At 43.5% G+C, this 24919-nt stretch overlaps 1 protein-coding gene across 2 annotated transcripts in view; it reads right to left on the reverse strand.

Annotated features, from left to right (window-relative positions):
- Nucleotides 1-24919, reverse strand: part of LOC138468205 (calpain-13-like) — a 606636-nt gene that overhangs the window by 555346 nt on the left and 26371 nt on the right. For both annotated transcript variants that reach the window (XM_069608666.1, XM_069608665.1), the window contains exons 2-3: nt 5557-5782; nt 394-463 (exon numbers count right to left, since the gene is read on the reverse strand). In XM_069608666.1, coding sequence (XP_069464767.1) covers nt 394-463; nt 5557-5778 — 292 coding nt within the window. In that variant the 5' untranslated portion in view covers nt 5779-5782. The remainder of the gene's footprint in view (nt 1-393; nt 464-5556; nt 5783-24919) is intronic.

The raw sequence follows: 24919 nt of genomic DNA on the forward strand, positions 1-24919 counted from the left end.
TTTACTTTAACTTAATAGCCATAAATGTTTCCCTAATGGGGGATCTGAAGAGGGGGATCTGAAGAGAAGAAGAGTGAATATACTGGAAAACAGAAATAAAAATGTAAAACATCTTTTCACAGAGCAACATGAATAACTCTAAATATTTTGCACTTTTTGGATGTTAATTATATAAGAAATAATTGATTTTACAAATTTAGGCCACCGACTAACCAATCGTAATCAACAAGGATGATCTAGAAAGGAGATAAACAGAAAATGGAGATGGACGTGAATTAGTGAGACAGTGAGAGACTGAGAGCGAGGGAGAAAGATACCTAGCAAAATTGAGGGAATTACATCATTGCATAAATAATAACCCAAACACAATGCATCACATAGTGTTGGCCTTACCTATGCCCCTTTGTTGCATATCAAATAAGCTAGCTCCATCCACAAATATATGGGGATGTTTGCAGATGTCCTGTTATAAAAAAAAAAAAAAAGACATCAGTAAAAACAATGATAATACACATCTTCAGAAAGATTTGGGACAATACATGGCCATTTCCACCAACATGATTTGTCTCCACTTTATAGTATTCTAAATTGATCACAGAGCAGATTCACAGAGCACGGGGCATTTAAAAAAAAAAAAGAAAAGTACAGCCAATGCAGATTTTGGATTCCTGAGAAGTGCAAAGTTCAATAGATTCACAAATAAGACCTATGATTTTTTCTGTTGATGTGCGCTAACACAAATGCCACCCAGGGTCTAGATTTTCACAGCTTTGCACCTGTGCAAAAAAGTGGCCCAAACGTATTTGGCACCAATTTCGCTGCTTAGATCATATTGAATGGAGCAAACAGGTTTAGCTCCAATCGGTATTATCCCAAAAAGTTTTCACCAGGGCAAAATTGAAGCAGGTTGTTTTATCAACTATGTTTGCTGCATGACTTGAAGAGAAACCCAGTAAATACCTTTTTTTTGTTATGCAACGCACCCTGTACAAAAAAAAAGTCTGATTCATGTTTCACCCCATGCAAACGTTTGTTAGATAATATGGATTGTGATAAAACCGGTTTGCTCCATTTTGTATCATCAAACTATTTGTTCACTTTTTGCACTGGTGCAAATGTTTGATAATCTGTCCCCTTGTTGCAGTCCTCAAATGCATGGGCACTGACATTAACCTCTTCATGGTCTGCCGGAAAGAACTCTGGTTCTTTGAGAGCATCTTTCCCTAGGCACACAGAGAAAGTCCCCTATATGGTAACATGCAGTAACAGGAAATGTGCATTTCTATTGCTATCTAAGGGATAGTGGTGTGTGCTACATAGCACGCCAATCATATGGTTGCTGTTCACTAGGGAATCAATGTCCGTTGCCATCATGTGTGGACCCTTGCCAAGTAATGTAGAGAGTAACCTTAATGTCGTCAGAGGGGCGCCTTGCCATAGAGCTTTGTGCCAGATCTTAATAATACTCCAGTGCATATCAATGTTACTCAGTCTGCTCTAAACAATTAATAGCATCAACGTTGCATTTCACATCAGTAGCCGATTTCTAAAATTGAACTCGCTGCGCTCTTATGAAGAATTGTTGTCTCAATGATTTCATTTCTTTATGATTTGTTTTATTATTATACATGTGTACAGTGCAAAACTAACTTGGGAGCAACAATGTGCTGTTCAGCATATAAAGCAAAACATTGCTGTTGAGAATTTGAAAAGTCATTAAGTAAACTTTAGTAGCAATTATCGCAGTACAATAAACATATGGGGTGTGAACAAGATAGCCGGGATCTATGTTGCACCAAGATGTTCTTGGACGAGCCAAGTCTTCAGTTGTTTCCTGAAGGAGACTCAGAGCAGCTGATTCCAGATTGCTGCATGGCGCCCCAGCGGATTGGAGCACAGCATAAGTAAGACTGTTTCCTAGTGTTCTCACTGTGAGTGCTGCCCATTAGTTTTAGTTTGGCTGTCAGAAGGCTGGCGTTCTAGCATTGGTTCACTTGTAGGTGAGGCATGCAGTTTTGAACCAGATCTTAGCCATGGTGGTGAGCTACTGTAATTTGCGCAAAGTGGGGGTCACGTGATCACCTTTCCTAGAGCCGGTGATGTGGCAAGCTTAGGCATGGTGGGGGGCTTTGGGGAGGACAATATGGGCAGCCAGGAGTTAAAAAAAATGACCAGGGAGAACATGGAAACCTGAGGGACTCCAGAGTGGTGGGGAAACATTTGCACCTAAAGGGGCCTATCTGGACAGCTTGGTATCTGCCAGATAGGTAGGGTGAACCATTTCAGGATGGTGCCAGAGAAATAAATCCTGTGTGCAATGAGAGTGAGTGGTGTGTGCATGTTGACTGTGTTGAATGCAGCAGAGGGGTCCAGGAAAACTAGCAGGCTGGAATCCTATTCATCAATAATCTGAAGAGTGTCGCTGACTGGATGTTGACTGTTTCCTGTGCCGCATTTGGGGGAATACCCACATAGGTAATCATGGAGCAGACAGTTATTTGATGTTTTAAGTGGTTGGTTAGCAACTACCTTCCCAATGTCTTGGCCAATAAATGAGAGGCTTGTGCTTGATATGGAGTTTGGTAAATACGCTGGGATGAGGGTGATTTTTTTTTCTTTCAGGACTGGGGATATAAACTCTGTTTTTAGGATGTCTGCTAATGTACCCTTGCTGAGGGTGATATTGACTATACTAAGAAGAGCATTAAGGGCAGACTGGTATTTTCGTTTTAAGATGGTGGCAAGGACTATGTTGTTGGTGTGAGAGGTTGGTTTTAAGGGTGTGAGCCGATCCTTAATTGTGAGGGGAGAGAAGTCGGTTCAAGTTAGAACAACCTGTGGAGGGATACAGGGTATAGGCCCAGGGATTTGGAGACCCTGATATGGAGCATGATGTTAGAACCTAATGATTGCCTCACACTCCCCCCTAGCCTTTGATACCCGTGGATCTGGTGTGGGATTTAAGTGTTTCACTGCTAGGAAAATGGCATTGCTCTTGTTAGAGGCTGCTGTAATGGTGGTGCTGAAATAAGTAATCATGGCTTGGGATATCAGAGTCCACCATTTTGAATGTAAGGCATTCAGTGATAGAAGGTCCCCTGGTTTGTGGGCCTTGTGCCAAAAGTGCTCTAATGGACTGTTTACTGATAGAGAACTCTTGAGTATTCCAGGGGCAGACAGTTTAGTTCTGGCATGCCCAATTTACCTGGAACAAAAATATTTGCCATTTCCTTTGAGGATTGACTAAACATTTCTTACTGCAAAGTGAGGTTTGCAAAGGTGGGGCAGTTGAAGAAACTGTTATACAGCACCACCTCTTTTGAATCATTTTCTTTAAAGGAGTAACTTGCCACCATGAGGCATTTACACTGATCCCTATGGGCTGTCAGTGAGTGTGATAAGGAGAAGGGGACTGTTTGTATAGTCTGTCTAGTTGGGCACAATGGGGTCCAGGCAGCTTAGAAAGGGGGAATTGGATACAGTTAAGTCTAGAGAATGGCCCGTAATGTGTGTGTAGGTTAGTATACATTAGGTTACACTCAGATATTCTGCCAGACACAGGAATGCATCCTGGTGTTTTCAGTTGCTTTGGCCTGGGTAGGTTGAAGTCTCTGAATATGATGTTGGTGATGTGAAAGACTGAAGCTATAGAACGCATGTTAGTAATCTCATCTAGGAAAGTATCATATGTGTGGGTAGTCTCCAGTTGAGATCCAAAGTGGATGAGTCTTTATGTGATAGAGGGAATTGGCAAGTAAGAGTGCCTGTGGGCTGTAATGGTGACTGATTGTGTACTCTACAACGCCAGTCTATTTTTTGGATGACTGCCACTTCTCTGTCTGGTGTATCTGGGTGAGACAGCATTCATGATGTGGGAGGAGGTTAAGGTGAGACTGTCTTTGGTAATGAAGATATCGTTGAGTTTAATGACTATCATCAAGTATGAATAGTGGCTGAGGGGGCATTCAAGAACATTCAAGAACATGCACAGTCTGAGGGGGAAGTGTGAGCAGTGACAAGGGACATTTCTTGAAGGTTGACCAGATAGATGTGCAGTGTAGACAAGTTAGATTGCCTTGGCAGTCCCTGGAAAGTGTGGTCATGATTTTGGTTTGTGAGAGACAAGTGGTTATTTCTAACAACCAGCGAGATGCATAAAGGACTATGCTTTGGCCTTGCCAGGCCCGGGCAGGCACTAACTTGTGGCATCCTGTCCTTCATACCTCTTTTGCTGTGGATACTGGGCGATGAGGATGCCAATGGGAGAATGCTAAAATGAAGGCCATGGTTGGTGTAGTTGTAGTGGAAGGTGTAAGAAGGTGGAGCGTGACGTCAAGTCGCCTCCTCTCACAGCATCTGATGTTGCAGATTGGATTGGTTTATGCCACTGGGGTCACTTAAGTGGATCCTTAGGTGGGGGTGCTGAGCACTGAAGGCAGGCAGAATGAGGGGAGAGTGAAGTGCTGAAGACTGGACCAGCTAATGGCACTGGTATTCAATAAGTGACGCCTGAGGTGGCCATGATCAGCAGTGCAGGGGAGACAGTAGGCAGGAAGAGAGAGAGGTCACATGACCTACTCTCACCACATGTCTGGGTTGAGGTTTGGTTGGCATATGCCGCTGTTGTCCCTTGACTGAAGCCTGATGAGGGTGTAGTGAACAGTGGATGGCAGAGAGAAGGTAGGTGTAGTGAGCTCACAAGCTCATGGAATACCTGGGATGCATGGAACAGAGTTCTGGCCCTTTCTATACCCTAAAAGGCACTAACAGGAATCAACCTTTTCTTTGCACGCCATTTTTTCACAAGCTTGAAAAATGGCTGATTTTACCTTGTAAAGAAGCCGAGCCGGACTCTCGCTTGCTGTAAAGAAAAAAGTCCTTTATTCAGGTCAAAAACAAGGTAGATACATGGCAGTCCGAGTGGTTTACTCGAACCTCGAACTTCTGTTCCTTCGTTAGGGATGACCCCTCTCTGATCCGTGCAAGTGACGTCTAGTAGGCCCAATGGTAACCTTCATCCTCAGCTCTGTCACGGTCCTTGGAAAATAAGGACCGTGACATGGAATGGCTGCCCTTCTTGACTTGTTAAAGTTTGCAACAGGATCAGTGTTAAGTAGCTATGGTAGGGAAGTGAAAGTTGGCCAGGACGGGGCAGTACAATCTAGCTTACTCATGAAAACGACACATGCTCTGCGTGATCCCTAAATTGAGCACACTGGCTATTGACACGTGCACTATCTTCCCATTGCCCATTGCCGAGTCCCCAGAAACACTGTTTTCTCACAGGAGTGCTGGGTGGGAAATGGGTGGGGAGTGAGGGGAAGTTGTGGCGGTACAAGGGAACTGTTTTATCTTGATGCTTTATTTAGAGGTTTCAAGCAATAGTTGTGTTACACGGTTCCTTTGAATATGTATCATGTGAGTTTCCTTTGGATCATATTTATATTGTCTTGAAAAGTCGTTGGATCATTCTCTGAAAATATTATTAAAGATTACATTTAAAAACAAAAAAAGATTGTTTGAAAGACAAATAGGCTGTAAAATTCTGCAACTTACAACTGGCCTCTTCCATTCTAAATTTTGGATGTGAAGATCATCAACCAGTTTCGGGCCGATGATGTTGTTGTTAGCTGGAAAGGTATCATCATGAAACATCTGCCCCGTACTCAAAAGGTAGTTTCGCAAAGAATCAAAGTCTTGATTGTTGAATCTTTTAGGATTTGCCAGACTCCCACATCTGTAGTCAACTGGTTTCGAATTTATTCCAGGGTCCTGCATCTTGCTGTAAAAGAAAACATATGTCTCAAATGTGACGTGATTACCTTGAAACAACTTTACTGAATGACGCTATGATGCATAGATATGTCCTTCATTTAAAACATCTGCTAAATGCAGTCATTGCATTCAAAATTATTTTCCATATTAATTTCTAGTATAATGTAAATTAACTCCTTAAACTCTGGACCCTATAAACTATTTACACCCGGGGAAAGGCGCTGAGCCAATCAGGTGGCTGGAACAGCAGGCGACAATACACAATCCCCGCTTCCACAGCCACCCAAGGCCCTTTCCAGTGTGTTTTTTCTTTCTTTTTTTTTTCTAAAGTGAGGAGGCAACAGGGAGGATCTCCCTTTTGCCTCCCCATGTTAGAAAACTGAAATCTGAAATTCCCCTTCCCACCCCCCACTTACCGATGGAACCGAAGCCTTGTGCACCAGTCCCTGATCTCCTCCCATCTGACCGCCATCAAAGTGCAAAAGATACTGGGTCCCGTTTCGGATAACGGTAGCCATATTTTAACATGTTTACAATGGCCACCGTCATCTGAAAAGGCACAAAGTCCCTTTTCCATTTCAATGGCGGAAGCCATGTTTTTTACATTGTTTTTTTCTATGACTGGGGATCCGCTCACGCCTAAATGATCTCCTGTCAGAGAAAAAAAAAAGAAATCTGCACCCCAGTAAATCCAGGGGTGCGAATAGCTTTCACACCACGGTTGGGGCGTATATGAGCTTTAACAGCCCGCAGCCCGAGGCTTCCTAAGCGCAGGCTGGAGGGCCATTAAAGCCCGTGTACACCTCCTCCAGGGCGTGAAAGCTATATTGTGTTTTTTTCTATGACCTATACAGCGCTGCGTTGCTCGCAAGCTAGTTTTGCGCTGTTAAAACATATAGTAATAATATTCATAATAATTGTGATTATATACACTACTTCAAATAGACTAATTCCATGACTGTTTCTGGCAATATATAGTGACATACAAGAGATTAGTAATTGTCACATTAACATATAAATGAATCCTTTATTATGCTAAACCTTTCTAATCCTTCTGTCTTTCTTCCCTTCACATGCTTATTACTGATAAAACATCTTTTTAAAATGGAGGTTAACTTTCTTTCTATTTCTAATTTGCCAGCAATACTTATGAGATTTCTAGTTGAAGTAAGCACTGATTGCAGACATGTATTGCAAGCCTGCTGGACACATGTAAAATGATTGCCTCTCTGACAAAGCCCATCATCCTTCTGTGTTATTTCTATTGAGCAGGGACGCCATTTGGGGGATATTGGGGGTTGCAATTGTGACCCCTTTCAATTCCTGTGCGACCCCTCGCACTGCATCTGTGACCCATGGTTGGGGGTTGCTGAGGCAGAGACAACAAAAGTAAAGGGCATCAGACGAGAACCCTCTTTACGTTCAGATGCACCCGCAGGCTCATGTCCTTGGGAGGGCAGAGGGGAGCTTACATTTAAAAAGAAATACATTATTTTTTAAGTCAATTTGACATACTTCAAAAAGGAATTATTCCTGTTATGGAAAACCATAAAGGGTCAGAGTGACTTCAAAAAGAAAATATTTATTTTTGAAATGAGAGCCCCCCTCCACCCTAGGACATGGAGGCATTTGACTCTGCAGATCTACGCATACCTGCTTTGAATATGGGAGTCAGATCCTTGCCTGATGAGGAGTTACACGGGGGAAAAGGTAAGCACATGTATTTTTTTTAAGGTGCGTGTGGGTGTGGGTGGGAGGGTGTGCGTGTTTGTGTGTGTGCATAATTATATATTAAAGTGCCTGCGGTACCGGCCCTGTAGTTATGGTTAAGTTGTTCAACCCATAGGAAGAGCTCTTTTTGGGCGGCTTATAACTTTGCACCTCCTGGACGAATCCATAAGAAACTTGGTATAGATGCAATTGAAAAAAAGAATGTGCTCGCGCCTACTGCCCAAACCACTGGACTAATTTTCACCAAATCTGTGACAGGAGTGGCATCTGCGTCCCGAAAGCGTGCTTTTGTAAATTTGGTATAAATCCGTCCACTAGTTTTTTTTTAAACTACCAAAAAGTAGGTCCAAAAAATTATTGATATCTGGGTTCGGTCCATGGCCTCACTTCCCCGTTCAGTCCACAGATGGGGCTCCGATTGGCCCTGAGGCCAACATCGGATGCATCCGTTGGTTGGATGGTAAAAAACATGAGGTGCGTCATATTTTTTAGAAACACCCACCATTTTGGATTTGCGGACAGCCGACGTTGTCTGCGAACATCGCGGTAAAAACATATTAAATAACACAACATGAAACAGTCTCTGGAGAGGTAAGGGGTGATGTGGATGGGATATGGCCTTAAAGAGCAAAAAAAAGGGGCGTTGTTCTTCTCCGATGTCCGCGAACAGTATAGCAATGTTCGCGAACAACTAATATGTTTGGTGGCATCTATGATTATTTGTGGATTTCAGGGTTGGTGAAAAGCATTTTTTAATGACTTATAACTTTGGCGCCACACAATTAAACTACATGAAATTTGGGAATTTAATTCTAGACCTGATTCCGAATAGTTTTGGAAAGTGTGGCGCTGTTTTATCAAGAGGGAACAAAATTAGACGAGGTCCCAACATATAGTAAAGGCTTATAAATGTGGTGCCATTTGACAACTATGCACAAAAGTTTGCAGAAATATTTTAGATCAAGATATTAATGTGTTATCAAAGTCTTGTGGGATTTTGTCAAGAAGGGGCTAAATTAGAGGGGAGGTATCAACATTTGTAGATGGCTTATAACTTTGTTACCATTTGACGAATGTGGACAAAGGTTTTTAGAATGATTAGAGACCCAACTTTGAATGTTTGTGCAAAGTCTGAATGTATTTTGTTAAGTGGGGGCTAAGTTATATGACTATGGTATGTACGTACATTTGGAGACATTTGAAAAAATGAAACATGGGTGGATTTCCAGCAAACCTGTGTAAGGAGCATTGCAAAGACCTGAAATCATGGTTTTGTAAATGTGTATGTCTTTTATTTTTTGACAAGTGTTATAATATAGGTACAAAAAACAGTGATATACCTTTGGTGACTGGGAGATAGCCTGTGGCCATGGGCAGTGGCCAGATTTTCCGGGCCATGACATAAGGTCATGACCCGGATAATCTGGCTACTGGCCATGACCACGAGGGACATACAATGGGGATAAAGTGGCCATGTCCACCAATGACCAGCTATGTGGTAAAGTTTTTCGAAATTGGGATAGGTTTGAAAGGGGAATAAATGTGCTTGTGGCAATATAGTCATAGGGTTCTCTCTTTGCCTTCTGCAGGCCACCATGGAAAGGGAAGAGGGGCTCTGTACGGAGCCCCACGTTTCCTTTCCATGGTGGCCATCTTGGAAAAGGATCTTCCTTCCTACAGAGGGATGCTGTGCGTGTACCAGTGAAGGATAAAAATCCTTTTTTTAGCACCCCGGGTTACCGCTTTGTCTAACCGTGGTGTTAATGTCATTCATCCCCCATTGCAGGGGCTGGAATGGGGGATAATGGTCCGGAGACCTCGTTATCCGCCCTTGCTTTGCTTGGGCTGATAACTTGGGGCTAGCGGGCTGTTATCCCCCATTCCAGTGCCTGGAGAGGGGGATGAATGCCAATTTTACCATTAGCATAATGCAAAATGCTAATGGAAATGTTGGAAAATCTTATTCAGTCTATGTACTTTACTGAGAAATGTAAAGTAGATGGAGTCTATAAGATTTTTTTTAGTTCCATTAAGGTGGTTCCTAATTGAACCTTTTTTGTTGTTTTTTGTTTTTCTATTTTATTCTTTGCAGGACGTTAGAACATAACAGGGGGAGGGAAATGAGGTAAGAGGCACCAGGCACTAATATGGAGGGGCAGGTGGACAGGGGAAGATGTTGCGCGTGTGTTACATTAAAGGAGAGGGCAGTGTTTCTCATGCTCCTTGATTACAGCTTCAAAAGCACTACAAAACTGCTTCCCTCTGCAGAGTGGTGTGTTGCAGGATATACAGAGGACTGTTGTCTTCAAAAGATATGGATCAACTGCCTCTTTTATTGCTGCCTCTTTTATTGCTCGCATGGTAGATGTGGGATTTTGCATCCCACAGAAGTAGGCTGTGTGGGTACAGTACTGGTTGAGGAAGACAGCCTACTACTTGATAAGAATGGAACAGCCATTCTGAGAGCATTTCAGTGGTTGGATTGGGTGTGACGATGCATGGAGGTGGTCCCATAGGAGTACTGTCCAGGTAATCCGTGACTGAGTACAACGTTGCACTCAGTGCATTTCACTTTGGTAGCTTTAGCCTTTGGTACATACCCAACAGTGGTAAAGGACTGCCACACCCATGATTCTGTCTTGGTGCTAGAGGTAGACACTTTCTCTACCTCATCTTTGTGGTCCTCTTCATTGTATAAGGATGTACTGTGGTGTATTTGTTCTGTAGGTCATCCAGCTGGTGGTGGTGGTGGTGGTGGCTCTTTAGGAGGAGGGATGGCAATATCTGATGCCATTTGTAAGATAAATAGCAGTTTTGATAATATTTTACCAAGTATGTGCTCTGTACTAGATTGTTCATGGATAATGAGTAAGAATAGGTTTAGGAGCGATGCAAGGGGACACATTTTAGCTTGAAAGTTCCTAGATCAGTAGAAAATGCAGTTCGGAACTGTTTGTGAAGCGGGGACCGATCGTGAAGTGTGGACACCTTAACAAACACGTTATCAGGCCGCGCGTGATTGCGTGGTCACGTGACACTGTCCAGAAAGTCTGTGATGATGTCAGAAGTTTGTGAACATCGACGAAAACAAAAACTGTGGAAAAAGTTGCAAAAATTGTGTAGAAGTGTTTGAAATTATTCTAGAAAGTGGGGAATGGCAGAGTTTTAAGATTACATTTTGTAAATTGGACAAAGATTTTGCTACATTGGGGTAAGTATGATATTAGTAAGTTGTAGGAAATTATCATGCACTGGTAAAAACCCATGGAATTCACTGAACAAAGTTTTTTAAAAGTGACGTTATGGTTAAGTTGCACTAAAAAAAAAAACCTATGAAATTCAATGAAAAAAACGTTGTTAAAGGGACGTTAAGGTTACAAGTAAAGGCAAACCCCCCCCAGAAATGTGCCAGTTATGGTAAGCTAAGCAACCATAACTCACACCACAACCATGCCCTGCAAAGACTAACACCCAGGACATCAAATATAATATCACAAATGTCATTTATTTTGATGAAAAGTCCCTTGCAACATTACCTTGCAGTTACATCCACCCAATGTATGTTACCTCTGTGCGGCTGTCTACAGAATCGTGGACCCATTCATTCCTAATGTCATCGCAGGTAGATATTGAAGCTATAAGAAAAGAATAGGCTTCTATGCTTTTTAGTGAAACCCAAACCTATACCAAGAAATATAAATTGACAGAAGCTAATGTCACAGGAAAGGCAACAAATGAGATTGAATTGTTAAGAGAGCTGGAAAGATGTAAAAAAAAAGAAGTCAGCAAATGGTGGGAGGAACACTCCCTATAAAATTACATTGATGTAGGGCGCATCCAGTTTGGGCTAAGAATTATGGTGTCCCCGTCATTCGATGAAAAGGACACCTAGATGTTGGAAGAAATGGGGAATGCCACCAATTTCAGTTCTATAACGAGAACAGTAGAAATGATTGGCTAAAATTGAAGAGATTGGGGTGAAGTTAAACATATTTCCCCAAATTGAAGAAGGCAACAACTTGCATAAAGTAATGGAAGCACATTGGAAAACCCATGAAGAAGAAATAAAACAAAGAAAATTGCGCAGGTTTCTACGCGATAAGGAAGACTATGAAACAGGTAGGAAACATATTTTCCCACAGAGTTGATATCTTCAGAACTCAGACTAAGAGGAGTCCAGTTATAGGGCCCTCAGGGAGTGCCTCCACAAGTGAGCTGCCCAACACTTCAGAATCTGACATTTCTACCAGCAACAGTGATGAGTCAGCAGAAAAATTAACATTTTTAGATGAAATGCGCCATTTGTGCAAGGACAGCAGAACCAACAATACCTCAAGTGAAAGAAGAAAGACAGGAGGGATGGCAATAAAAAAACAAGGAGAGGCCGGCATGGGCAACAAGACAACAAATGGCAGTCTACATCGGTCAACACGCTCTGGCAAGTGGAACAACAAACAATAACACAACGTGATTCCATCAAAGTAATTGATTTATCAGACCATATTCTTACACCTGAACAAGAGAAGGTGTTAGGTCTGGGTCTGAATTTTTGTCCCACGGCAACATTTGATTATGTCCAGGAACGGATTGACTTTTTAAAATATATTCGCAAGATCCGACTCAGAAGTTATTTCCTCACTAACCCTCACCCAAAAAAGAAAACACCAAAATAAATGGGTCAGACTAATATTCCCATTGAAGATTTGGACACTCTCTCTGATCTGATCAGCTTGGGAAATCAACACAATCCCGAAGATACACAGGCCCTTTTAGATTGGGTCGGAATGGGCATCAGCACTGACTGGTGGAAACTTTCCAAATTGAAATGGAAGACTAAATTCAACTCCCCGGCTCCTTCAGGTGGGTATATTGAAGCTTTTCAGAGCATAGTGTTCAAGGAAGTTAAGAGGATGCGGAAGTCCAACTGTAAGAAGACTGACAATGTAAGCCTGAAATCTAAGAAAGCCCTCAAGGAATTACAAGATCTCCCCACATGCATCATAAAAGCATCTGACAAGAGCAGACATGTCATAATGGACACTACTGATTACTTAAAAGAAGCAAAAAGACAACTGCAAGCTAAACTGTGCTATGAGGGGTAATCCAAAGGAGGCAATGGAGACACATTTAGAGACATTTCTGAATCAATGGAAGACAGCAGGACTCCTAGATGAAGATATATGCACGTTTTTATTCACCAAACATTTGGTCATACCGAAAATTCATTAAGAATGCTACAAAACAACTGGGGAGACCGATTGTCAGCTTAGTGGTTCTTTGTATGAAAACATGTCCAAATTGATCGATGAGGTGCTGGTCACATTTTTTCCCCACCATTCCCTCATTTTTGAAAGATACCAAAGATTTTTGGGGAAGGATTAATGAGAGTCTGTGGGAGAATGAATATTTGTTTGCCACCATGGATGTTGTTTCACTTTACACCTCGTTACAGCATGGTATAGGCCTCAAAGCCTGTCAGTATTTTTGAATACAAGGTCTCTTAATTGTCTCAAGCATACATAGATGATTTTAGGAATGATTGACATATGCCTCAATAAAAATGCTTTTTTATTTAACGGTCAGTTTTATCGGCAAGTACAGGGATCCGCCATGGGTATAACATTCACCCCATTTATGCTAATCTTACAATGGGATGGTTTGAGAAGTTAATTGTTTGGTCTGAAGGAAATGTGCAATTTACTGACAAGATAGTTTTATGGCTGAGGTCCATAGACGATTTCTTCATTATCTGGAATGGTACAGAAAAAGAAGGCTTGGGCTTTGTGAAGGTTATGAATCAAAATACGTTTAATTTGAGATTTACAGAATCCCACAGTCGTCACAAAGTAATATTCTTGGATGGGCTTGTGGAACAGAAAATGGGTCAAATTGAAACCAAGTTGTACAGGAAACCCATTGGCTCTAACACTCACTTACATGCCACCAGCAAACCATTGGAATACTTTGACCAGCAAAGTAAAGTAACTGCAGAGGGCTTTAAAAATCAAGGGTAACCCAAACGGGTAATTGAACGTGCATTTGACAAAGTCTGTGACATGCCTAGAAAGAACGTATTGACCAATATTGAATCGCCAGCTAGGAAATAAAAATATCTGGCTGATTCTAGATTGATAATCACGTATGATAGAGCATACAGGAACATCAGGACCTTCATTAATCAGCATTGAGATGTGCGTAGGCTTGATAAGAATTTGGGCCCAGTTTTGGACAATAAGCCTAGCACCACCTTTAGACGCTCCACCTCAGTCAAAGAGCTTTTAGTGCAAGCTTTATGAAAAATGAGCCCAAAGAACACAAGGGGCTATGGCTCTGTGGCATAAATGCACTAATTGCAAGGTATGCAGGTTTGCACATAATTGCACTTCTTTTGAGCATCCGATGCTAAAGCATTCTGTTACAATTAAGGACAACATTTCTTGCAGGACTGATTTTGTTGTCTATGTACTAATGTGCCCATGCGATAAGTGGTATGTAGGGAGCACGGTCTGCAACTTGAAACTATGCATATGACAGCATATATAAGCCATAAAAAATAATGATCCATCTTACCCTATGGTGAAACATTTTAAAGATATACATTAGAGTGAATTGACGGGTTTCAAGATTTTTCGGCATTGCAACAATACAGGTACCTCCGAGAGGGGGAATCGAGAATTGGCATTGCGCCAACTAGAGTCAAACACTATATTGGACTTTGAAACACAATTCTCATCTAGTCATAATATAGATGAGGAGTTGTACACTTTCCGGTAACATGGACATCTATCAGTGTTGATTAGTTTAAGGGCTTCTTCTGGAGCTCTTTCTCTAAAGTCTTTTGCTGGCGCTGTTCTTTTTCATGCATTTACTCGCATATCAATTTGTATTACCATTCTGTCATAGTGTGGGTATGAGTGTACATTCTTTTGATACTCTTATTACTTGACTCCTAGCTTCAGTCATTATTATTTTAGTTCACTGTTATGAGAGTTTACATGGGTTTGGGTCATCAAAATGGTTTTGTTTTCTGTTCTTTGTTATTTGTTGAATGTGGACTCACCAACAGTAATTGGTGAGAGTTTCAGGTTGTTTGGGAAAGCATTACATCTGCTTAATGCACTAACATTGTATTCTCTCACGCTGGTCCTAGAGACTTAACGGTCTCAATTATATGTGCCTGTTCTTGAAAGAATTGGATGGAGCTCTGACCATGAACTTCCTCGCTTCACATTTTGCAGTTTTCGGACCAGGTAATAATTCAGAAAACTTTTTAACCATAAATGATCACCAATGTACCATTGCTTATTTGATTTTGTGTACTTTTACTTGGGTATATTCTGAGGCACGTGTCACTTTAATGAACCATGCACTTTCAGAACTGACTCAGGGAATACTTGTTGCACTTTTTGAGGCTGGTCTGAGAGACTTAATAGTCTTAATTATATGTTACCACTCTTTTAAGAATTAGATGTGGTTCTGACTATGAACTTCTATCGTTCACATTTCGCAGTTTCTGGACCAGGTAAAAACTCAGGGATTTTATAACCATGAATGATTAGCAATTAACCAGTACCCATTTTATTTAGCATATTTGCACCTTGTAGTATCTGGCCTCCTGGCTGTGCATGTCACTTTAATGCACCATGCACTTCCAGATCTGGCCCAGGGAATACCTATTGCACTTTATGCGGCATTCTTTATAGAGCCCCCTGCACTTTGCACTTTACATTGGGTAGCGACGTGGAGGAAAGTACTATGCACTTTAAAATTCCATGAATGGACAGATCTTGATAACAAATGGTGTCAGAAATGTATATGGAACAATGTGACTTTGTTAATTCCCGTATATGAGGATTACTGTTCAATGTGAATCAGCGGAGTACAGATTTGCCTTTTTATGATGAATTGTAATGGGTTCAAGAGTTTTTTACTTATGGATTTTCATATGTCTGTGCAATTTTTACCTAATAATAAAATTAATTGTTATTTACCATTTTTACCAGTGTAAAGCACTAAGCACTTTATGGCTGTCTGCATGTTTTAATGGCAATGCACTAGACGGACATAAGCCTGGCTTTTTGCAATGGCCAATTCAACCATAACATCACTTTGGGAACATTAATATGGCCGACAGTTTTTTTTATGCCTTGAGAGGTTGTCCTACTGGTAACTAACGTAGAGAAAGACACATGTTGTTCTATCCAGTGTGACCATAGAGAATATTTGTATGCATAAAGACATTTTCTACATTGTTTGTCTGTGTATGTGATCAAGCAACAAGTTGGACATGGTCCAAAACAACTTGGGCATGAAGCATTGACTTGAAATCCATGCGTGGTTTGGGGTTTTTCTGTGCAGTAGTTATTTAAATATTAATTGATAGCTATATCTCAGCGATTTACTCGAAACCGGGGGTTTTTAGAAATGAAATGACCGGGGAAAACGAAATGCAGGAAAAAAAGCTATTTGCAGGTAAAAAAAACATGAAAATGCTATTAGTCTAGAGGTGGGGGTGGGGGGGCTGGAGGGCACTAACTGAAATCTTGGAGTTGGCGGGGGTCTAGTGAATGAGTTTGCAACACCAAGCTCTCTGTACCCTAGGCTATAGCCTTGAATAGCCAAAATCTCAAAGGAAACTGCGTCACAGAAAGAATGTGTGTTGTGGGGGGAAAGGGAGAGAGCAGGAGAGGCGAGGAGGCTGTCTTTTTTAAAAAGAAAGAAGAAAAAGTGTCTTTGTCTAAAGAAATTGCAGAGGCATTCCGAGTACCATAAAAGGTTGTGCTTTTCTATTTCCATGATTTGGGGTTATTCGATATGTCCCCCTTGTGATGAATAAGATCTGATGTGATTTAAATTCAGTTTGGATTTAGGAATACACATTTCCTTTTTTGGCCTTCCAAGATGGCCGTACCCTCGTGGCTTCAGCCTTTCTGCACCTGGATTGGCTGCCGGAACAGTCATCTGCCAATAATTTGGACCGGGAGGCAGGAGCCGGCCCAGCAAATCAAAGGCCTGCATCTAAGGCCCTGTCTGCTCCCTGTCAGCGGCCTGGTCATGCCTGGGGGTCTGCTGCTACACCCCACACTTTTGAATTGTGGCCTATGTGACCCTGCTTTCTCAGAGCACACCGTCAAGAGTGTGTCACTTTCTCTCCTTGTGGGTTAGTCACCATACTGAACAGTACTTCGAACATCTCTGACTATTCCTTCCCTCACTCTGTTCTCACCTAACCTTCCACTCTCATTACCTCCACCTTTGCCAAGTGGCTGTACTGTATCATTGACCCTGTTAATTCTGAATTTAGCTGTGCTCAGTGTTAGGGAGAATTCTCTTATAAGGCTAATTTCCCAAACCTAGTGAGTCCCCCAGCAGCATTGCTGGATTTTTGGGGTTTGTTTTTTTTCTCCTGCTAAGAGTGAGACTCTTTGACTCCCACTCTTAGCCATGATTTGAGGTATGTCTTTGACTTATTGTGTGTTTATGGGATATGGGGTTTTTTACTCCATAGGGTATCATCTGTTTTAGTGTATGTTACACAGCACCCTCAGTGCAGTAACACAGGGGTGTCATAGTGACCCCCAAACATAGATTCCACACCCTGGGACTGACTACTGTCTCCGAGGGCATGTAAAGTCACCATTGACTTTACTAGTCCAAAATTGTGAACAGAAGCAGTACAAACCATCATATTGTGGAAGTACTGGAAGGGGTAAATTAGATTGCCCCTGGGTCTGTTTCCAAGGGGGCAATGTCCAGTCCCCCCTTGTCGGGTTTCTGGCTGGTGGCAGTGGTTACCACGTGAAATATTCCACCGGAATATTTCATATGGGATTTTCCCATTGATTTTAAAAGCACCACTTTTTGGTGCAATATTAAAGATACCGCTGGTTTATTTATTTAATATAAAATCAACGGTTGGGTCTTTTCGCCAGAACTCTTTTCCAAAATGGCATTTGTGTCCGTCTCTGTAACTTCAACCAAGGTCGGGCCCTTTTGTTCCACTTTTTGGCGGGCTTCTCCACAGAAGCCCTCCAACTGGTGCCACTCTGTCTGGGTTCCACAGGATGTGTGGGTGGGGGAATTGGCACTCTGGACTGCGTTGCCTTAGCAACTCAAGTCACACTCTGTTCTGATTGGCCCAGTGGTGAGCCGCCCGGCTCACCACTTAGCATGTATGAGTGACAGCTAAGTTGTTGAATGGGGGTTTTTCTGCATATAAGCAGGGCTTTTGGGACTGGAACTTCAGAAGTCACCACAGGACCTAAGAAATCCGAAGAGGGGAGAAGCTGAGCCATCTGCAACGATGACACCACAGGTGGAGCCCTGAGCCACGACCTCACCACTTTCCCGACGACAAGAGAAGATCTTCTGCTGTAAGAGTCTTCTCCCTTTGAGCTGGTGGGGACAACCAGTTCGCCATTCGCCTTCCAGGACGTCCCTTGGTCGAATCGCCAGTGCCAAACACCCCGGCGGCCGGATAGCCAAGCTTCACCACTGTGACCGCGAATAAAAGGAACACACCTTTTTACCGAACGAACTCCGTGGCTGGTCTCTTCCCTGGGCAGTGCAACAACTCCAAGTTTCCTCCTCGACGAGATCTTCTCTCCCCCTGGTCGAAACCATGAACTGCATCCGCTGCCAGGAACAACTGCCTCCGCTGGAGCTTCCTCACTCTTTAAGGTACTGTGTTCCGCCTGGCCTCCCTTTCTGCGGATTGCTAAAGGTGACCCTTAAATCCTTTGCTTTCCAACTGGTTTGGCCCCAGACCTTCTAACTTTAACTTTCGCATCAAACCAACCTCCTTTGATCATTTCTGCAAAGACTTGAGTGCTTTTTAAACTGTGTGATCTTGGGCACATTTCGCCTTGCTCCATTTAAAGTGGGCCTGGCCTATGAACTTTGGCTCTACAGTGGACTCTGCCTTCACTAACTTCCTGTGGTCTTAGAACAGTTTTGGGAACTGTTTTATTTTCATGACCTGCCTTTTTCTCTCCCTTGAACTTAATTATTGGAGTGCCATCTTAGTTACGCGCTCACATCTGTTTTTACAAATAGTGGTGTTTTGACCTAGACTTGTCTAATAATTATTAAGGGAGGTGTGTATACTTTATCTGACTGTGTTTGAACTTGCTTTGATTTAGAGTGCTTAGTTTATTTCCTAAAGTGTGTTGTAAATAAATAATTATATACTTTTGATACCAAGCTCTGGTCAGTTTTTGCATGCTCTACTGTGTTTTTAGCCCTATTGTGTATCCTCTGTATACTGCCCTACTCATCTTGATAGAGGTCTGACTGCTCAGCCACAGCTACCAGGTAAATCTGGGTGGTGCAGACTGCTACCAATTGGGTTTACTGCTTACTCCTGTAATCTTAATCTTCTTGCAGTGTTCCCCAAGGGAACTGCACATGATTCTGCCTAACACCCAGTGGCTGTACTGTGTTTCCTCTACACTGCTTATTCTGAATTTAGCTGTGCCCAGTGGCTGTACTGTGTTTCATTTACCCAGCTTATTCTGAACTTAGCTGTGCCCAGTGGCTGTACTGTGTTTCATATGTCCTGCTGTTCCCTTTTTGTTCCGTCTCTTCCACTTACAACGCTTTGTGTTCTCTCCCCTAGTGTCCCCTCCCCTCCCATTCTTCCTTCATTCCCCACCCTCCCTCTCTCCTATTCCCCCTCTGCCACATCTCCTATGGTGCTCTCAATTTCTCCTATCTTCTTCATCTGTTTCTCTATCGACTAACCTACTCTGCTTACTAAATCTGGTAGGAAGAAGTTCAAAAAGGATATCCTGCTCTCCAACCCAGGCCCCCTTATAGATGATGCGCTTCCTCCAGACAGACCTTCACAAACATCCTCTTTGTCGTTCCTTCTTCAGAACTATGGACTCCTCATATGGTCTCTGTGCTCTCTACTTACTCTTCCTCTCCCATTAATGGTGGCACCCGGAAGGAGGCCCTCCTGTCTTCCTTCCACTCCTCCAAGGTCATCATTAATGTTTGTCTTGGTCGAAGGCCCTCAGGCCAACCTCCTCCTCCTTGATAGACGCTTCCCTCACCTTATCAATTTCCTTTCCACTCCCACTGTCCCTTCTCCACCTGCTTCGGCTTCCTTGCCTCCATCTTCTGCCACTTCTCTGGTGCCTTCTTCATCCACCTCGGCTAGCTTGCCCTCTTCTCCTACCTCCTCTGCCCTCCTTCAGGCTCCTTCTAGACCTCTGCAGGGAGTACCTCTGATTTGTACCTCTCCCCAGAAGTCTTTCAAGGATGGCAACCATCTCCACCTCGCCACTCTTAACTCTTGCTCAGCTGTGAAACACTCCTCTGACTTCTGCTGTCTCCTTGAAAAACTCGACCTTGATGTCCTTGGTCTCACCGAGACTTGGTTCACGGCCAGCTCTGTCACAAGCTTTGACACTCTCCTTTCTGATGGCTACAAGGTCCTCTCTGTACCCAGATCCAAAGGATCCGGTGGGGGTGTAGCCTTGTTCTTCCCTGAGTGGATCCCTGCCTCTATTTTTCCTATGGGGGCCTACTCCTCCTTTGAATGCCTGGTCTGTAGGCTCCCTCTCCCTCCTGGCCACTCTCTCACAGTGGCTACCATCTAGTGGCCACCTGGTCCGATTACCTCCTTCTTCTCCGAGTGGGCGGACCTCTCTTCCTCCCTCCTTGCCTCAACCACTCAACCCCTCCTCCTTGGAGACTTCAACATCCACCTCGATACTTCCTGTCCCACCACGGGACTCTTCTGTGACCTTTGCAACTCTCTCTCTCTCTCTCTCTCTCTCTCTATTCTTACCTCTGGCCCGACTCATTTTGCAGGGCACACTCTTGATGTTCTGATCTCCTCATATCCTCCCCCTCTCTAACTCTCTCACCACTCCTCTCTCCTTGAGTGACCACTTTCTCCTCTCCTCTCATCTCTCTCTACTCCTCAGGCCAAGTCTACCCTCACACTGCGACCCACCTTCTCAGTCATCCAACCCAGGAAGTGTGTGTCAGTTGAGGCTTTCACCACATCTTTCTCTCCCCCTCCTGCACCTCTGGCTGACTCTGACCCTGACACAGCCCTGTCCATGCTTCTATCTCTGATACTCTCGATGTACTTGCCCTTGTTATGAGGACCCACATGAAGCCTAAAATTAAGTGCAACTACGGGTACGACTCAGACCTCGTCACCCTTAAATACAAGTGTAGGTTGGCTGAGAGGAAATGGTTGGCCTCTTGTACAACCTCTGACTAACTGGCCTGATGCCTGCTCCAAAGGCAATGCTGACTTCCAGCCCTCAGCTCACATCCAAGCCCATGTTTCTGTGGTATCTAACAGCTTAGCCGAACTCTTTAAAGTCTGCAAGGAGCTGGCCAATCCTGCCACAGTCTCTACCTCCCCTGTCCCTCTGTACGGCCCTGGTTTCTCACTTCATCCTGTCCACCCTCTCGGCATCTCCTGCTTCACTCCACACACTCTCATCTTGATCTGACCCTCCTGCGGCCAACCCCCCTCCCATCTCTGCCTTTCCTCTCTTCTACGCCGATGAGGTTTCTAGACAAGTCTGATCTATGAAAACCTCATCTAAACAAGTTATTCCCTGTTCTTCCAAAACCGTCAATGTCCACATTGACACCATCGCCAAAGCCTTGACTGACTTCTGCAACCACTCCTTCACCTTCAGTACCTTCCTGTCCCCCCTTAGGCACTCTCTTGTGCACCCCCTTCTCAAGAAGCCCTCAGCCGACCCCTCCCTTCCAGCTAATTATCACCCGATCTCTATCACTCCTTTCCTGGGCAAACTCCTGGAAAAGCTGGCCATCTCCCCGCTTAATCTTCACAGTGAATCTGTTGGCTGTCTCCATGACCATCAGTCTGGTTTCAGAGCATCCAGAAGCATAGAAACTGCTCTCTTGAACATACATGAAGACCTGCTCTCTAACCTTGATTCTAATCTCCCCTCTGTCCTCATCCTACTTGATCTCTCCTCTACCTTTGAAACGGTTAACCACATCATCTTGCTCAACCCTGCTCCATGATAATCTGGGTATCACTGATCAGACTTTGGCCTGGTTAACTTCTTTACTCTCTGACTGACCCTCCCATGTCCAACTTGGATCCTTCCTCTCTTCTATCTCCCTCTCCACTTGCGGTGTTCCCCAGGGGTCTAACCTCTCTACCTGGTTGTTCAACCAATACCTGGCACCTCTAGCCCACCACATTGCTGCTTTCTGCTCCAACTTTCTGTGCTATGTGATTGACACCCAGCTAGCTTTCAGGCTACTCACTGCCACCTCGTCTCCTTCTCTCATCCCTGATTGTCTCACTGCAATTCAAGAGTGGGGTGCCGCCAATGATCTCTGCTTGAATGCCAGAAAGACGGAGATCCTCATCATTGGCACGCCTGTAGCCCTCTTTCCCCTCACTCTCTGGCCAGCCTCCTTTGGCCTTCCTCCTGCTCCCAACTGCGAGGCAAAGAACCTCAGGGTTATATTCAACTCCACACTCGCCTTCTCTCCTCACATTTCTGACGTCTCTAAGAAGTCAAACTACAAACTGCACCTCCTCAGAGGTATTCTCCCTTTTCTCTCCTTCCCCAGAAGCCTACTGTTGCTAGAGCACTGGTTCTCTCTAGGCTTTATTGTAACAACCTCTTTTTAAATATGCCTGCCTCTGCTCTCCATCCTCTACAACTCCGCCAGAACAGGACTGTGAGATTTGTCAATGGCCTCAAGCCCAGGACTCATATCTCTCCAGCAGTGAAATGCCTTCATTGGCTCTCGGTGGCTGCAAGGATCAAATCCAAGACCCTTTGCATTGTCCACATGGCCTTCTGGGGCTTGGGGCCAATATGTCTCCAGCTTTCTCTTCTGAAGTATTTCCTACTCGAGTCCTTCGCTCCTCTACCTCCAACACCTTGAGGGTCAGATGCTTTTCCAAGCAACGAGCTGAGGACAGATCTCTCTATTCAGTGGGCGTGTCCCTCTGGAACAGCCTCACTGCCACTCTGAAACTTGAGCAGAACCATCTCCGGTTCCGGAAGCAGCTCAAGACTTTCCTCTTTCCTTCTGCTGTCTCTCCTCATCTTCCCTGCTGATCGCCTGTCTGTTATTGCACTGGTTACCCTCTGAACATGGGCTCAGGACCCTGCCCTCCCAGTTGCACACCAGCACTGCCTCCTGGCAACCCTGCATTTGGGATTGTATCTGTAACCCTACAGTCCCCCTACCTGCACTATCTATCACTTGCTGTTCTGCACTTAACCTTGCACTGCCACCTGCTGCCCGCACTTCTTGTTCTTGATGTTTAGATCCTATGTCCTGCACTTGCTCCCCCACCTTTCCCTCTGCACTTTCTCCCTTTTCTCTCCCCACACTTTCATGATCTCAATGTCACTAGGTCTAGTGAGATTGTTGTTTCTATAGCCCCTTGTTCCCCGTTCCCCTCCCTTGCTGTGTCATGCTATGAAAAACACTTGTGTATGGGCACGCTATGCATAAAATATCATATCATATCATATCATTTCATATCTGGTGAGTGGAGGGAGCTGGCACAGCTGAGGGTGTACTTGGTGGGGGTTGAGCGGGCAGGAGAGTATTTTATCAGCCGTTTTTCCAATATTCGCTGCTTTATTCGAGGCTATAAAGGACTATGGATAGCAGAGGGTATATGTAGTTCAGTAACCGTGGCTACAGTTTTATTTAAGATATATTTACAGATATAGTGACGACAGGGGTGTAAAATATGGCCAATGACAGGACTGCCATTCACGTTTCCCATCCATGCAGTAACCAAGACAGACACTGCTTACCTTCAAAGTAAGGAAGGTGCCAGCCTCCTCAGGCCATGTTGCACAATAAATGAGCTAATGTTACAAAACCACTTAGAGAAACGGGCCAGCCCTTTCCTTGCTTTTATGCTAAGCAGGGTCAGTCCTGCTTCCAAGTTAAGCACGGTCAGTCCCGGTTACTGCATGGATGGGCAAACCAGTGATACTGTCAGTCCTTGAAAGTTTTGCACTCAGAAACCAAATTTTGCCTATTAATGAATTGCATTCTGGTTTGTGTAGTCCCCTAGTCAATAGTAACGCTAGACGGCAAGCTATCTGTTCCAATCCCGACTTATCAAGGGTTGTAGCAGGGATGTATCCTTGCGTCGTCCCTCTTTAATTTGTTTCACCTAAGCTGGGAATGCACTCGATCTTGTGGCGGCTTTATGTGGATAGTGTTGCTATCAAAGACCCCCCAAAGGCCTACAGATGCTTCTCACTGTGCTAGGAGGATTTGCACAAGAAAACAAGTTATCAATACATTTAATTGAAACTCAGGTTATCCACTGAGGGAAGAGACATAACGATAAGCTCTCCTATAAATGGTTTCTTCACAAAATAAAATTGAAAGCTGTGCACTAGTATTGTTGTCTTGATATCAATACGAATGATCATATTTCTGATCTACCATTTACAGAACTTAACTCTAAAATGAATATAGAAGTTTCTCAAGCCTGAATAATACAAGACACATATGGCAAATGTTCCTGCATTCCGGTACAAACTTTTTATAGTCAGAAAGTCATTCCAACTATTTTTTATGGTGAGGAAAACCAAAATTTGGAGATCTAAATTATTTTGGCTCAAGTCGAGGGAACCTTTTGGAAAAAAGTAATGTTACTTCCTGCGAGCCAAACCATGCCAGTAATTAGACACAAACTGGGTCTTTTATCCTTGTATAGTGCATATACATGGAAACTGTGCACCCTATACAGGAAATGTTTGTTGTCAGCAAAGTCTGGATCTCTACTATCTATACTTTCTGCCTATGTTAAGTCTTCAAGTCCTTAGTTTATACTAACATGGAAGTCAAAAACAAAAGACATTATGAATGAATCAGACATCATAACGGAGCTTCTATTGAATAATCCAACCTTTAGAGCAAAGATTGGATTAACACCAGAGAAATGTGCTTCCATTATAAAGATTTTAAGAATAATCCTTTTATTTTGAAGAAGTATTGCACGCCAGAAGTTTATCTAGTAAATTGTCCATGTCCAAGCTTAAAACAAGCATTTTTGAGATTTAGACTCAACATTTGGTGTACAAAGGAAGTTTGACAAGAATAGAAGATCATTGACAAGTCAGACAATATTTGCAGATTTTGCCAGCACCCAACTCGGTCTGAAACCTTAAGACATTGGGCCTCGTTACGACCCAGGGGATAAGGGATTATCGGTAGCGGTAAGGGCACTGGTGCCGGTAATCGCTTACTGCCCATTTCCGAGGTCCCTTTGCGGGTCCTCCCTTAACGGCTGGTTTTACCAGCCGTTAAGGACGGGACCTGCAAAGGGACTTTGGAGGTAATTACCGCCTTCCCAATTCCTATTGATCCCTATGGGGGAAAAAATGGGAATGGGAAAGGGACATGGTGAATG

Source organism: Ambystoma mexicanum, chromosome 4q (assembly GCF_040938575.1).
Source record: "Ambystoma mexicanum isolate Mex_15411 chromosome 4q, UKY_AmexF1_1, whole genome shotgun sequence".
NCBI classification, from domain to species: Eukaryota; Metazoa; Chordata; class Amphibia; order Caudata; family Ambystomatidae; genus Ambystoma; species Ambystoma mexicanum.